Source organism: Ricinus communis, chromosome 10, assembly GCF_019578655.1.
Source record: "Ricinus communis isolate WT05 ecotype wild-type chromosome 10, ASM1957865v1, whole genome shotgun sequence".
Classification (NCBI taxonomy): Eukaryota; Viridiplantae; Streptophyta; class Magnoliopsida; order Malpighiales; family Euphorbiaceae; genus Ricinus; species Ricinus communis.
In genome coordinates, this window is record NC_063265.1 from 15,804,028 (window position 1) to 15,820,039 (window position 16,012).

General features: G+C 32.8%; 2 protein-coding genes and 1 non-coding gene across 5 annotated transcripts; 2 read left to right on the forward strand and 1 right to left on the reverse strand.

Moving 5' to 3' along the window:
* The first annotated feature begins 1,148 nt into the window (after positions 1-1,148).
* On the forward strand, positions 1,149-8,754 carry LOC8288386 (polyadenylation and cleavage factor homolog 4). 3 transcript variants are annotated; one of them, XM_002528544.4, is made up of 7 exons: positions 1,149-2,090; positions 3,242-3,343; positions 3,616-3,864; positions 4,454-4,579; positions 4,666-5,127; positions 5,452-7,411; positions 8,118-8,754. In XM_002528544.4, exons 1-7 carry the CDS (start codon positions 1,704-1,706, stop codon positions 8,120-8,122), a joined length of 3,291 nt encoding a protein of 1,096 aa, XP_002528590.3. In that variant the 5' UTR covers positions 1,149-1,703; the 3' UTR covers positions 8,123-8,754. The 3 variants fall into 3 exon arrangements, with proteins under 3 accessions (XP_002528590.3, XP_015580498.2, XP_048235840.1); XM_015725012.3 differs by having other exon boundaries at positions 1,163-2,090; positions 5,452-7,389; XM_048379883.1 differs by having other exon boundaries at positions 1,948-2,896.
* An 851-nt stretch (positions 8,755-9,605) lies between these two features.
* Positions 9,606-10,340, reverse strand: LOC125371290 (putative phytosulfokines 6). The gene is made up of 3 exons (XM_048379884.1): positions 10,180-10,340; positions 10,013-10,086; positions 9,606-9,911 (listed from the first exon to the last, which is right to left on the reverse strand). Exons 1-3 carry the CDS (start codon positions 10,268-10,270, stop codon positions 9,801-9,803), a joined length of 276 nt encoding a protein of 91 aa, XP_048235841.1. The 5' UTR covers positions 10,271-10,340; the 3' UTR covers positions 9,606-9,800.
* Positions 10,341-15,554: 5,214 nt separating this feature from the next.
* Positions 15,555-15,635, forward strand: TRNAL-AAG. Its single transcript has one exon. It is a non-coding gene; the product is annotated as a tRNA-Leu (tRNA).
* The last annotated feature ends 377 nt before the right edge of the window (positions 15,636-16,012 follow it).

A 16,012-nucleotide genomic window follows, 5' to 3' on the forward strand; every position in this document is an offset into this window, starting at 1 on the left:
AGCCAAGCTTTCTAGAATAAAAGGATCAGCAATGCCCAGATAAACATGCGCATGAGAGCTAGTTGAACTGTCCCTAATAGCCACGTAGCCCACACTTCCCCGTTGAAAAGATGATCGACTGGCAGCATCAAAGTTGATGACAATCCAGTCCGACTCTACTTCCACAAGTGGTAGGGATGGGAGAACCCGGAGATTCCTTGGTAGGATATTGTCCTTTGAAGTTTGTGTAAAATTCATGGATGTCTTTTGCAACCTGGGAAACAACATCTATTTCCTTTTGCCAGATATTTTCAAAGGCTAGCTTGTTACGGGACTTCCAAACTTGCCATAGAGTATGAGCTAGGATTTTGTAACACTCTTTATCCAATTGTAGAGCATTGAATTCAGCGCATATATGATCCCAGAGTGATAGATGTGAATCTGAATGCTGATGAAGTAATGCCCAAGGAAGAGATTCTCCAGACGTGCAGGACAAAGTAACAGTGAAATACGCAAGTTCAACACAGTGGTATAAAAGCACTAATGGTCATACTAATGGGCAAAGGAACAGTGAAATCTACTCGAGTTCAACACAATGATATAAAAGCGCTAAGTATACTATTTATAAAATTCAAGCACTCAACTAAAATAAATAAATTCAATAAGTAAAATTTTAAAAATGAAAATTCAGATAGCTTTTCTTTTTTTCTTTTGATATAACGAGTTCCATATAAGAGGCCATACGACGGGCCATAAGCTCAATAATGATAAAACGAGCTTTTTTTTTTTTTTTTTTTTTATCAATTAAAAGAGAATGCATTAATATCATCTAAGGATAATGTTCAATAAAGAAGGGGCGGGATAGCCACCCAACAACTAGGAATAGAACCATTCAAAGTTGTTCTTGCTACCCAATCCTCAAGCTTGTTAGAACATCTTTTAACAAAAAACAGAGAAGGCAAGACAGTCTTGAATAATGGAGTCAATCTCCCAAGGTCTTGAATTAGGGTAGGGTCTTATTTCCTTGTTCTTTTCATTGGTCAAGAACCACTTTTATACTTCTTAATAATCTTAACCCACTTTTCCAAATTTTTCATAGGAAAACTTAAATTTTTAATTTCGTTTATAGAGTGCAATTTGGCTACAGAGAATTCGAACCTCGCGATGGTTTTTGTTGACATAACTTTTTGTAAAAACATAAAATTAATAAAATGAGTTACTAAAATAAAAAGGTCCAAAATTGGAAAACTTTTATATAATAGTACAGAAGAATAAAAATAAAAATAAAAATGAAAAGCAAAATCAATCCCTCTCTTTCCATTCAACAGCGCTCATTTGTCTCGAAACCAGCTTTCACTCTCTCTCTCTCTCTCTATCGACTCGCCTTCTCTTTCTTATCTCTCTGTATCAACTTGTTAATTTCTGTTTTATTTGAATTAATCTCTCTCTCTGTATGTATCATAAGATATCTGTATAGAAATTAGGTTTTTACTTCTTCTTTTTTTCTTTTTCCCTTTAATTTTTTTTTCTAGATTCAATTTTGTTAACCTCATTAATAAAATCCCTACTTTGTATTTTTTCTTTTTCATTTTTGTTAGTTTGTGTCATTTAATTTATAAGTTTTGATATGAGTAATTGTTGCCGTGTAATGAAAGAGTAGATTGGGAATAATAAGAGATAGGATTAGGGTTAGGGTTTATGATTTTATGTAATCAGTTACGGTAATGGAAATGGAGAGTACGCGTAGATCATTCGATAGATCAAGAGAACAAGCAGCAGGAGGAGGAGCGTTAAAGAAGCCCCGATTAACAGAGGATCAAACAAACCCTAACGGCCGTCCGTTTAGACCAGCTACTGCGACATCATTACCGCCTTCTTCCGCAGCGAGATTTAGGGTAATTAATGACAGAGATTCAGAAGTTGGCGGCGGTGGCGGCGCGTATCATCCACAGCCACAGCAGTATCACGAGCTAGTGAGTCAGTACAAGACGGCTCTAGCGGAATTGACTTTTAATTCGAAGCCGATTATTACTAATTTGACTATAATTGCTGGAGAGAATCTTCATGCAGCTAAAGCTATTGCTACCACTGTTTGCGCTAATATTCTTGAGGTGATCCATCCCCACAGTTTGTTGTTTTGAATTGAATTGTAAAGTTGAATGTGATTGAAATATAGTTCCAAAGAAAAATAAAGGGTACTAGTATGTGGTCTTGTTTGTGATATATACATATATACATATATATAAGAGTGTAACCACACATTAATGATAACTTTTGAGATTCTACAGTTTTGATGTTTACGACAATTGTCATGAACGATGTCCTGGATGCAAAAAATCACAACCTTTCGCGTCGAATTGCCTAACTATCTAATTTGAGGCTCTTCTTGATTAGCTAATATAGTGAACCTTTTAAGCTTGAGCAGTTCATACAGGTTTCTTGAAAATTGCAGTTTCTCAGTGGCAATAAGTTATGCTTGTTGCCAATCATATGAATTTGTCATGCTCTTGTGGTTTTGCTTTCTGTACGGACTTGCTCAGAGATTATCTGCCAAAATATGTTGCTGTGTACCTGCAAGAGGTTAATATTATGTATGAGCTTTGTAGGTGCCTTTTAACATATGGGTTTATTCATTTGTGGACCTGTTTGTATTGGGTGCAGTATTTCTTTCAATAGATTTTGACATGTGACAATCGTATATTATTAAATGAATTCGTGTCCTTTTTACTTTTTCATACAAGGAATTCTCATTGCTTTTTTAGTTCTGCTGAGGTGGTGAGACTCTGGACCATATATTATCAATCCTCAAGGCAGGCTTAATTTCATGTTGTAGTTACGATTGAGTAATCTGGTTAGAAGTGCTGCAAACAGCACACCAGTGCAATTGGATGGCAACAAAGGATCAAACTGATCGAAAGTAATGGATTGATTTAACAAATCAGTTGAGAGTTGGGTTCTATTTGACCATATATCTTGTGTAGAATAATGAAACACATTGCTTCTTTTTAACTCAATATGGATTCCTTCAACATGAGAGCACCATTCTTTCTCATTGTATATATGTTATCTTTTCCTTTTTTTTTTTTCCTTCTTGCTTCTTTTTCTTATGGAGATACTACTAAGATTCCTCTCTCAAAAAATCATTTGCAGCAAAAATAATTGTTAATGTATTTTGATCCTCTTTCTGCGGTGTTAGGCTGTTACTCATGCTCCACGAAACTTTACTTTCCATATCATATCTGATCATTAAATTAATTTGCAGGTTCCCAGCGATCAAAAGTTGCCATCACTTTATCTTTTAGACAGCATTGTAAAGAATATCGGGAGGGATTACATAAAATATTTTGCTGCCAGACTACCTGAGGTTAGAGTTTCGTACTGTGGCATGGCATGCCTCTCTTCTAAATGATAATTATTGTGATAAAAAAGGATGTTTATCTGAAGAAATACTTGAGAAGGCCATATTATTGCAATTCATACTATAATTTTCAATATTAATTATTTGCATGTGGCTTTTGTTCTGTTTCTTGTGGTTTCATTTCTTCATCCACCTACTGCACTAGTGCATTTTTCCTGCCAAATACAGATTTCGCTTTTGTCAATACAATTGATGAGCTAATTTGTTCTGCATATTAGGTGTTCTGCAAGGCATACAGGCAGGTTGATCCTCCTGTGCATTCGAGTATGCGGCATCTTTTTGGAACTTGGAAAGGAGTCTTCCCACCTCAGTCACTTCAAATGATTGAGAAGGAACTTGGCTTTGCTTCTGCATTGAATGGTTCGTCGTCCAGTGCTGCAACTTCGAGGCTGGATTCTCAGTCTCGGCGGAGTATTCATATTAATCCCAAGATCTTGGAAATACAGCATCTTCAGCAGTCAAGTAGGGTAAGTGGAATAAATCAATCATGTTTGATATTGTTGATTTCTGGATATTTCTCAGAGTAACGAACTATCTGATTCCTTAAATTTAGTCTCTAGTATCAGGAGGAAGATATTGTAAAGCTCATGTATGTAAATATAGGCAATAGGGATACTTCCTCATTTGGACATAAAAGATTTGCAAAAAATCGCAAAGGTTTGAGTTTACTAGATAAGCCTTAGACCAAGGACTGCTTTCTCATCTACTAAAAACAGTTCTTACCAAACTTAATTCAATGGAAAAAGACTGGGTAAGCATCCAAACCAGCATCAGCCAAACTAATGTATCCACTAATTTTTTGCGTAGCAAATCTAGTTTATCCAGAAGCAGCATTTTTCTGAATAGCATTCCTGTAATTCTATGCATAATCTAGTATTGTTTTGGTTGACTATTGATGCATATGATTTTCTTGTATGTGATAAGTTCTGATGCAGAAATTTTAACAAAAAGGTTTGAGTGAGCTGACGAATTTCTCACAACTTAGAAGAGAGCTGTTGCTTGTTCTGCTCAATGTTTTTGCTTATGGTATTGTCTGTTTGTTTCTATTTGATGAAGGCAAAAGGAATGGCTACTGACCTGACTGTTCCCATACCCAACACAGCAGAGGATGTTGAGAGGCCGGAAAGAGCAGCTAGTATTGCTGCTGGACGCTCATGGGTAGATCCTCCTGTTAAAATGCATGTATGTAAAGTTGCTTTTCCTTATTTTGATTCAGGTAATGCTACTGGTTTCCTTTTCTGTGGGTTCATGATATAATGTATTTTCAGAACATTCAACACACTCAAAGAGAAATACTAAGTGATCCTGGTCATGAGAAGAAAATTGGTTCCACTTATGGAGATTTTGAATATAATTCTGAAATCTCAAGGATCTCAGGCTTGGGAATTGGAAGAACAAGCGGAAGAGTTGCTGCCGAAGGACATGAAAAACCTTGGTATGGGGCTGGGAACAGTGCTACAGAAACAATATCTGGCCAGAAAAATGGGTTTACTGTGAAGCATGGATTTCCAAATTACTCAACATCCAAGCCTGTTAATGTTGATTTGCATCTACAGCGAACACAGAGCAATGCAAGTAAAAGCACCACTGCAGTGTCTGCTAGCTGGAAAAACTCTGAGGAAGAGGAGTTTATGTGGGATATGCATTCTAGGTTATCTGATCATGATGCAGCCAATCTCTCCATTACCTCGAGGAAAGATCGTTGGACTCCTGATGGTTCAGAGAAATTGGTAAGAATGATTTAGTGAGAACCTTTAACTAAACCTGAGGTTCTTCAACTTATTTTTGATGCTTCTCTAGTTTATGCTATGAATTGTGACATCAATTTCTTGCATCCCTAGTAAATATTGCTAGTAGAAATGCTTTACTGATATCTCTCCACGCTCCACAGTATCTGTGAGGCAACCTAGTTTTGTAGTTGATGAACTTATTTATAGTGGGTTTTTGCACAAAATTGATGAGTTTTCATGCTAATACTTCGTGAATCCTGGTCGACAGAAGTCCTTGTTATGAATTCTTTATTTTATTGTATTTGCTGCTTTGTCCTTGTGCAGGAGTTTGAGAATCAATTCAGAAAACCACAAAATGCACTTGAGGTGATGTCAAGGTTTGAGCGAGAAACTTCTTCTGACTTGCAATCCACTGAACAGAGAGAACAAATTTCTCTTGGGCATCGTTTATCCTCTCCATGGCGACTGAAGGAGTCTCATCCAACTGATGGCCTGTTAATTCCTGGGTCTTCTGGTTCTAATACTGGTCAGACAGATGGCTACTCTGCTACTCTTGGTGGGTTGAGTGCAAGTTCCTCCTTGGCCAGAATGCCTGTTCGACCACATACGGGGAACTCAGGCTCTGGGTTTTCAGCAAATACAAAATCAGGGTCTCATGGAACGTTAGCACAACAAAGGTTTCAGTCTCCTGGGGCTGCATTGCCATCTGGACAGTCACCCGTGCACCAAAACCCACTGTCACCTTCATTTCCAGCACTTTATCCGAATCAACAATTTCAAAGTTCAGCTGAACAAGACCTCCCGCTATCTCAATCACTACCTCGCCCTGACTATAAGACCCATCAATTGTCAGGAAATTTGCTCCCGTCAAAAGTACAGCCTGGCAGTTTGAAAAGACTGCAGAACGAAGACTCGCCAACTTCAGCGCCTCCGCTACCTTCTATACAACTAAACCGCCAGTATCCTTTTTCTCAGCCAAGACAAGCAGAATCCAAACATGTTGAACCCTCTGGTCAGATCAAAAAGCCGCACCTGATTCCTGTTTCCAACATTGGAACTTCATCAACATCAGAAAGTTCTGCACCAGACATGTCAACTCCACTCAGTGCACAAACTTCAGGACAATCAAGCACAAGTAGTTTGTTGGCTGCTGTTATGAGTAGTGGAATTCTCTCTAGTATAACCAATGGTGGGCTTCCTAGTAAATCTTTTCAGGACGTTGGAAAGACACCATCACAGTCCAGCATTCAGCCTCCTCTTCCAAGTGGCCCTCCTCCACAATATAAATCTTCTGGGGCAAGGATTAGTTCAGCATCAGCTCCTCTGTCAGATAATGATACATCAGTTACCTCAAATATTTCTGAGAAAAAAGAAGAGCAGCCACCGCTGCCTCCTGGTCCTCCACCTTCATCTATACAATCATCAAATTCAGTGAATAAGGCTGCGAACCCAATATCAAACCTTTTGAGTTCATTAGTAGCCAAGGGTTTGATATCAGCATCAAAATCGGAGACATCCTCTCCCTTGCCGCCTGAGTCACCTACTCCATCACAATCACAGAACCCAACCATTACTAACTCTAGCTCCAAACCAGCTTCCTCTGTCCCAGCATCTTCTGCTACATCTCTTTCATCCACCAAGGATGAAGCATCCTTTCCCAAACCTGACGTTAAAAGCTCTGCTGCGGTGCCTCAGCCAACCGCACCAGAGATAGAAAGTCTCATAGGATTGGAGTTCAAGTCAGATGTTATCCGAGAATCACATCCACATGTGATTGGTGCATTGTTTGATGACTTTCCACATCAATGCAGCATATGCGGCTTGCAACTTAAGCTTAAGGAAAGGCTTGATAGGCACTTAGAATGGCATATTTGGAGTAAGCCAGAACCAGATGGTTTAAATAGGGTGAGGAGATGGTATGCAGATTTAGGGAACTGGGTTGCGGGAAAGGCTGAAATTCCATTTGGAATTGAGTCATCTGTTTCCATGGATGAATTTGGGAGGACAGTGGATGAGGATGAGCCTATGGTTCTTGCTGATGAAAACCAATGTGTATGTGTTTTGTGTGGTGAGCTATTTGAAGATTATTATAGTCAACAAAGGAAGAAATGGATGTTCAAAGCAGCAATGCACTTGACACTCTCCTTGAAGGGCGGTGATATAGGAACTGCAAATGAGAATTCTAAGGGTCCCATTGTGCATGTAAACTGCATGTCAGAAAGTTCAGTTCATGACTTGGAACTGACAAGTGGTACTAAAATGGTAAGGCACTCTTTAGAAAAAGGTAAACCTTGTCATATCTGTACCTATCCAAGGGTTAGGCTTACCACTTGTTTTTCTCCATTAGCTACATGGCATGGTGGGTTCATTATCTGATCCTGTTTGATGTTTGATCCCATGTCTCTGGGTGTTTGCCTTTTGTGCTAGATTTTGATGGCTTAATGACTAGATATTCATATATCAGGCTGTGTGTCCAAAGTTCTGAATACTTTGTCACTGGATTATGTGTATATTAATCATTTGATTGTATGTTTCCATCTTTATCAACACTATCAAGGTGCTCCATTACCGCAATTCTTCTTAGTATCTATACTCTTGCAGCAGGCACACTGCCAATTAGTTGTCTGTTCTCTGTAGTTCTCATTGCACCTAAGTGCTTGGGGTTTGTGCAAGGAGGTTAAAATTAGCACCTCTAATCTAGAATGTTGTGGTTGAACTTTTGCACAGCTTTAAGGCAGTATTCTTTGTTATTGGAAGATCATGGTTTGATCTTACAAACATAATCTTTTTAGAAGAGCAAGGCAAAGGCTTGTTCTCTTCTGTCATTCCATTTTTCTTTTGGTGCACTCAGTTCAGAATGTAGTGTCTGGACCATTTCTTCTACCAAGATTTAAAATCTATTATGCCTAATTTCGTTGCTTTTATTACTACTACTTAACCCTTGTGATTTTTGCTATATAACATCATTTTATGTCTCTCTGTTTTGCTAGGATAAGGATGGATAGGGCTCAGTTTGAAACAGGACACAGTGGCTGATTGGCAGGGAGACACTTACAAGGAATTTCATGTTTATGGTACATGAGTATTGCGGATAGTTGTATGATGGTAATTTTTGTTGTGCATCAAAACGGTGCTGAGAGCTTTCCTGTAATTTTCCCGCTTGTTTTTTTTTTTCCTTAATAACTTTTTTCTTTCCTCATTTATAGTCCAATAGAAATACATAATTGTTAGCTAGTTATATGCCTCAACTTCTTCACTAATGTGGTTGGTGTGTGGTCCGTATATGTTGTTTTTTGAATGTACCGAGGTGGGTCCGCACTTGATCACCTGTTGATGCCGACAAACAGAAGGAAAAGCAGTCTGTTCTTTTCTCTTTCAGCTTCAAGATTGGCTTATGGGTCTATGCGTTACTCTAATCTATTTTATTTTCTTGTTCCTGTCTTTTTTTTCCTTCTCTTTTATTATCTCTTTTCCTTTTTGGATATCTAGCATAGCTATATTTGTGCTCGTCTCTTACTTACATTACTAAGGAGAGAGTAATGTACTGTGTTTTGTGGTTTCTTATCCGTCATTGTTGGACGTTTGGTATGCAGTTTTTCCTGGAATGAATGTTTCATTTTAAAGTAATGCTTGACCTTATTGCTTTAAATTGAGTCTCGCTTTCTATGTCATATTCAAAATTGTTTGCAAATTGTTTTTTCATATATCATGTGGACAAAGATGACAGAATACTACGATCTTTAAAAATTTAATAATCCCTGGATGTAAGAGTCGGAAATTGTACTGCCTGTCTTAGTTTGGCATGGGCATGAAAGATTTCCTTCATAATCTGTCACAATATGAAACCAGCAACAGCTTTGGGTTGGAAATATCTTTTTCTAGCCTGTACGGCTGTGTAAAACTGCTTAGGTTGATTTTTCACTTGCTTTCAATGTTTCAAGGGGGGTGTGTGTGTGTGGATTGACTTGTGGAATTTATGAAAAGATCCATATCAATGTGATTCTTAGGTGACATCTGCCCTGTGCTTATATTAATCCCTGCCAGATGGTTTAACATTTTCCATTGAAACGAATAATCAAATTTTTCGTCCGATAGTGCTCTACCGACACAACACCAGAACGTGATCTCCGATTGCCATTAAATTTCTATTCGTTTTTTTCTATTTTTGAGCTTTGATTATTCTGTGTTCTTTAGTTAGAGATATCTCTCTCTTACAGACCAGGGACCTTAAAAAATAATTAACTATTGCATTCCGCGATTCAATAATGACAAGAGTGAAGTTAACTATTTTGGATTGCTTCAAAACTAGAGGCCCCAGAAAATAGAAGTTGAGAAAGATTCCTAACACTTCTCAACTCATCTTCTATAGTATCAGATTTCTATTTACATTTTAAGGTTAAAGAGACCAATAACACTTCTCAACTCATCTTCTATGGTATCAGATTTCTATTTAGTTTTTAAGGTTAAAGAGACCAAACTTAGGAGAGATGCAATTTGCAGTACTATATAACATTGGCAGTTTCTCAAACCATAATATATGTTACATATAATCTTGACATATTGCTGCATCTTCTCTAATACAACTCCAGACTCCAGATATTCTATATTTCTTTCATGGTTCTTTTTTTTCTTTTTCTTTTTTAAAATTTTTTTATGTACTTTTATAATAATACTCAAGGCTTCTTATGGTGTTGAGTGTAGATGTAATCCAAATGAGCCTCTGCTACCATCCTTCTCTTCTGGCATTCTTCATCTTCCTCGTCACATTCCTCTGATCCCATCAGCTGCAAACAGATTTAACAAGAAAAGAAAAGGAAAGATCAATCACGGAACCAATGGCATATCAAGAATTACAAAGTAAAATCAAGAATCCGATATTCCTTACATTGGATATATCTTCCTTCGTCTCTGGTAACGAACTTGCCTCAGGAATCACATGACCCTTTACCTCTTTTCCATCTATAAAACATCAAGAGACCATATTCAGTTCAAGAATCTTATTTATATTCATGAAGAAAGAAACTGCAAATTAAACAAAAGAAGAAAGATTACCTTGTCTAGGAGTAGCCAAGAGACGAGCAGATGTTGAAGATACAGTAAGAAGAAGAAAAAAAATTAGAAAAACAAAAGAGTTTCTCTTCATATTTGCTTCGATAGTTGATATTCGGTGTTGTGTTCTTTGTTGAATGGCAAGATACCAAGTAACTTATATAAAGAGGGGAGAAGGGGGAGGGCGGGGGGGGGGCCCTAAGGTTAAGGTATATACTGCCCTTGATTAGGTCACACATCCTTATAATCACATGTAGACTAGGACTCCTAAAAATGCTGTTACAATTTACTAACACAGTTTGTGGGACCTACCCACTTCTCTCTATTGTCTACTACTTTCTATTGTATTTTTGCTATTATTATTCATGTGATAGAAGCACACCATTGAAATGCCAGAACATAGATTTATATTTTTCTTTTTTGCCCTTTTTAGTGGTATGAATTTCCGGTATATATCACAATCAAACTTTTACTATAAAAGATAAAATTTTACGTGGTTTTCCAATTAGTTTTATCCACGTTTATTTATCAAAATTTTGATATAATTAAATTTATTACTCGACTTATTAAATTTGAACTCAATCCTTATAATTTATATTTAAAATAATATTATTTATATGCGTATTGTCATATGAAATTACATTCACATATAGAAAATTATAAATACATTAATTTTAAATATCGTTTAAGAACATAACTTATAACATATGCATATAGGATTATTATTATTATTATTATCATTTGTTATTATAAAGGACAAAGACTTATGTAGACCCATAAAAGTTCGCATGATTCAAGTGTTTGGCGGTCCAAATGCAATTCACAAGTCACATATGATATAAAGTAAAAAGTGGAGAAAAGAATGAAGAGATAATCGAGTCAGAGTTGTTTTACTAACAGCTTCTCTTCCATTTGTCTTAGAATTCATCTCTTTTATTTTGTTTTGTTTTGGTGAAATATATTTTTAAGTTGTTAATTTTATTTTATTTTATTAAAATTTTTAATTTTTATTTTAATTTTATTAATTTTTATTAAATATCTAAAATACATATATTAAAAATATACTAAATTTTATTTAATAACACTAAATTTTTAAAAATTAAATAAAATAAATTAAAGTTTTAAAAATAAATAAAAGAAATTTAAAGACTCGAAGGTTTTCCTTTTGTTTTCTTTTACTGACATGAGTCAGCAAGTCAACCGTGTGGACCGACAGTTGTCTTCCATTCACATCTATATTCTGCACTTGCCTTGCACCATTTCCACGCGCCTTCCTCAGAATTTTAAATCATTTTTGTGACTCCATATTTTTACATTTAAACGTGGAAAAAACTTGCACTACTCTTTTTGTCTCTTATACGATTAAAGCAACAATCAATCCAAGTCGAATTAGATTTTATTTAATTTTACTTTTAAATTTTAAATTATTAGTTAAATAAAATTTATTAAAATAATTTAGACAAATTTTATATTGGATTAAAGTTTAAATATTTAGTAATTAATTCGATTCATCTATAATTTTAATTATAATTTAATTTTATATACATTTAATATCTTAAGATTTTATCTAATCATAAAATTTAGTTATAATTTAAAGTTTATTTTCAGTTGTAATATCGATTATGTAATTTTATATAAGATTAATATCAAAAAATATTTATAATTCAAGTTCATTGTGATATAAAGTCACAATTGATACATTTAAAAAAAAAAAAATCATAACATTTCCGATGGGAATTCTTGCCATTTTAAATATCATAGATAGTCACATTTTAAAAATAATAAAAAATATCAGCTTATTGAATTTAAACTAATAAGCATTTGAACTCAAGATATGAGCCACCAAAATCAAATTTCATCTTGGACTAACACTAAAATATTTAATTATATAAAATAAATCACAACAATGGAAGTTTCAGACCACACGATATTAGGGTAAACCTTTTCTCTTTAATCATCTAATGGCTAGCACTAAGCTACCTGATTGGACTGAACTTAAATTCATTTATAGAATTTTTAGTTAAGAATTTTGCACTTCTAATTTATTCAATTTATCTAAGATTAAATTCAATTTGAAGAGTTATTTATTCTTATTTTTTAACATATTTAAAACTACATATATAGAAAAGATCATCAATCAAATTGATGTACTTTCAGAATTTACTTTTTACTCACTAATGAAGACTTAAATTTTATTTTAAGAGGCATGTTATTATATTTGACATCAATATATTACATAAATTTATTATTAATTACTAATTATATAATGTATCCATAAATTCAATAATGACAATAGATGAATATCTTAAGATTTAAATTTTCTCTCCTTTTTCGTAATAAAGAAAATAAGATTCAACATTTTCATAACGAGAATCTTACAAAATAAAGTAATGATTTTTAAATATATATTCCTTGCCTAAGTAATTCATACATTTTGTTTTATATATAAAAAACAATTGAAACAATATAAATAAAAGTCCCTAACCCAATTGCAGTTAAAAAGACTTTGAATGACCCTAGTGGCCACTTAACTTTATTTTAAGATTTATTTTGGCCACTAATTCTTTTTTTCTCGTTTCATTTTGGTAATAAATGGGGTCACCATATTGTAGTATATAAAAATATATACCAAATGATTATAACACATGTGTCTAAGCTTAATACTAGTTATTATCTTAGTCAAATCGGTAATAGATTAAAATAATATAATTGCATTGATTTCAAGACAATAGATTCATTACAAATAAAAGGACTACATACCAATAAATGACATAATTCAATGAAGGTATTACATATTCATCAAAATAATGAGTTAAATCACTAATATGACTAGGGCAGTAATTAGAATTGAGTTTTAAATTTGTATCACACAATCAAAAGACAATTTAAACACCTTGTATTTTTTGTATATTCATTATCTGATGATCACTGTTACCAAAATGAATCCTAAAATAAAGTTATGTGAGCATTAGGGTCATTATTCCTGAATTTAGCAGGAATCTTTTGTTAGGTTTTGGACTGACCATTCATAGAGCAAGACAAATTATACGAAAAGTGAGACTTATCCTTTAATCTTAATAATAGAAACAATGATGAGATTTATGATTGGGAGATTGAATGGTAGAAATTTCAAGTTGGGAAGAAAATAACATTAGAAACAAAGCCTAAAGTCTTCGACAAAGGCCAACCCAGTGGCAATCAACATAGAATGAAAGGCACACTACATGGAATTTTGTGCAGAAACAGTCTCACATAACCCTACACACATCATTTTCATGCTAGAGATTTCTCCTGTCAAAGGTTCGTATATTTGATAGTTGAATTTATAGAGTGCATTTTAGTGATTTTGGGTATTCAATGTCATTTAATTTTTCTTCAATTTCACACTTTTTTTTTATCATATTTAGTTATTGAACCTTAATTCATGGTCACTTATATTTTTAAATCACATTCATTAGATTTTGATAGCCAAAATAATTTTTTTCATAATCTACTGGAAGCCTTATTAGACCTATGAGCTACATAATTAAAATAATGATTCGCTTATATGTCATTTGTTATAAATTATTACGATTATAGTATAAGATTGATAAAAAAAAAGACTCGAATTTGAAGTCTCTTTAGTTCCATATATATAGAATTCGATTAAATATTATTACAAAAATTTGAAATTTACTAATGATCACAGAGATATAATTAACAATAAAATTGACGGATGTATTTTGTAAATATAATTTGTAACTTTATTGATAAAAATAGCGATAATGGATGAAATTGAGCTTAATTTTGAGAAGATAAAAAGAGGGAGTGGCTTTTTAAAGTGGATGTTGATATACTTTGGACCGAAATGAAAATTAAGAAGCATGAACTTCTGTAGTCATATCCTAATTCAATTTCAAAAGGTGACTTCCTCTCATCCACAGTTTATAAGTGAAATAATTTTATTTGATGTTTGTGCAAAAGAAAAGAATTTGGATAAACACATTATCATGCTATTCTTAAGGCAATATAAAAACAAAGGCCTTTGTAGTGGATTAGACGTCTAATTTTATCTTAAGTTAACCAAAGAGGTTTTGCTTTTTGACAAAGTGATCAAATTACTTTTGAAAAAATAGAAATTATTGAAGTTGCATAGCCAAAACATATACATGTAATTACGCAATCAAATCAAATTGCTGGTGATGTCAAGAGCTGATTCAATTCAGCATCATTTTGTTTAACTTTTAAACTTTTCTCGTAAGATAGCAAGCGTAAGCTACATCTTATTATTTAAGCATATATCTAATTTATCTTTAGATATTAACTAAAAATCAAATCCAATCTTTGCATACTTAGCGTCATTTTTACATTATTTTTTATCACACTTGTTTCTGAATATTTTCTTTATATATAAATTGCATGACTGTTACCATTATTTTAATCATAAAATCAAGTTGATAAATGTAATTTGATAAAAAAATTATATTTAATACCGGTTTATAAGATTTTAAAAATAATAACAAATTAACTATTTTTATATGTTCTTAATTTTTTAAAATTATAAAATCTTATTAATATAATAATACAAAATTACACATAAACTTGAATTTTATAAGTCAAAAATAAATATACATATCAAAACAAAAATTTTATATCTCAAAAATTAGTATACATATAAAAAAAAAATTAATTTCAAAAATTAATATTATATATATTTGATTTCCCAAGAAGTAGAATAAATTATACTATTGTTTAGGAATATAAATTGTAAAACATTAGTAATAAAAATTTAGAAAATTAGGACTTATATATATATATATATATATATATAAAGTAGCATTATAGAGTGACTATGGCATAATACAAATCCTGGACGACAAATGCATGCGAAAAACAAGTGACCCAAAAGGAAAAGTGAAAGGGATGAGTATATAAAGCAAACTGGTTTCTGTCAATTCTTAGGATTAGCATTTTTATTACCTTCAAAAGGCAAAGATGAGAGACATTCATTTTCCAAGTAATTAAATAGATTCATTTAAGAGTAATATTAGATTTAGTTAAAATTTATAACAATTATTTATAAATTTAAAATTTATATATTTAATTAAAATTAAATTATAATAAAATTATAAAAATTAAATTAAAATTTTTAAAACTAATTATAAAATTTTAACATAATAATATTAATTTTTTTATTAATATAATAATATATACTATAACATTTTAATATCTCTTTCAGTATTATTTCTATTTTATTCTTCTTTTATATTTTTTTCAAATGTGATTAATTATTTAACAGATTTCAATGAGAAACGATAAAAGTTTACATGTGTGAAATATTGAAATGTTGGCGGATTAATGTTCTATGGATAAAAATGCTCCAAAAGCTATACAACTGTGTTGAGATGGCCGAGTTGGTCTAAGGCGCCAGATTAAGGTTCTGGTCCGAAAGGGCGTGGGTTCAAATCCCACTCTCAACAATCTCTTTTTCTTCTTCTTTTTCTTTTTCTACTTATATATCTTCTTTCGAGTTCCTTTTTCCACTCAATGTTAAATAATCTTTGTATCCTATTAATTATATTATTTCAAAATCTTCATAGATGATTATTTGGTCACTTCTATCCATTTCAAAAGTTAATATAGTGTTCCTTTTCCACTCAATGTTAAATTATCTTGTATTCTATTAATTATATTATATAAATTCTCAAGCACAATTATATAAAAGATATAAAAAAAAAAAACTTATTAAAATTGTTAGATTAAATACCTAATAAAATATAATCTTATTATTTTAAAATCGTCATTCACTTATTTATTTAGTCATTTTTATCCATTTCAAAAGTTAATATACACTTTT

Coding starts and splice junctions, on each gene's coding strand:
- LOC8288386 (XM_002528544.4), top strand. CDS start 1,704: ATGGAAATGGAGAGTACGCGTAGATCATTCGATAGATCAAGAGAACAA. Junction 2,091..3,241: donor TTTGCGCTAATATTCTTGAG/GTGATCCATCCC, acceptor ATTAATTTGCAG/GTTCCCAGCGATCAAAAGTT. Junction 4,580..4,665: donor ATCCTCCTGTTAAAATGCAT/GTATGTAAAGTT, acceptor ATGTATTTTCAG/AACATTCAACACACTCAAAG.
- LOC125371290 (XM_048379884.1), bottom strand. CDS start 10,270: ATGAAGAGAAACTCTTTTGTTTTTCTAATTTTTTTTCTTCTTCTTACT. Junction 10,087..10,179: donor CTTGGCTACTCCTAGACAAG/GTAATCTTTCTT, acceptor GATGTTTTATAG/ATGGAAAAGAGGTAAAGGGT. Junction 9,912..10,012: donor CGAAGGAAGATATATCCAAT/GTAAGGAATATC, acceptor ATCTGTTTGCAG/CTGATGGGATCAGAGGAATG.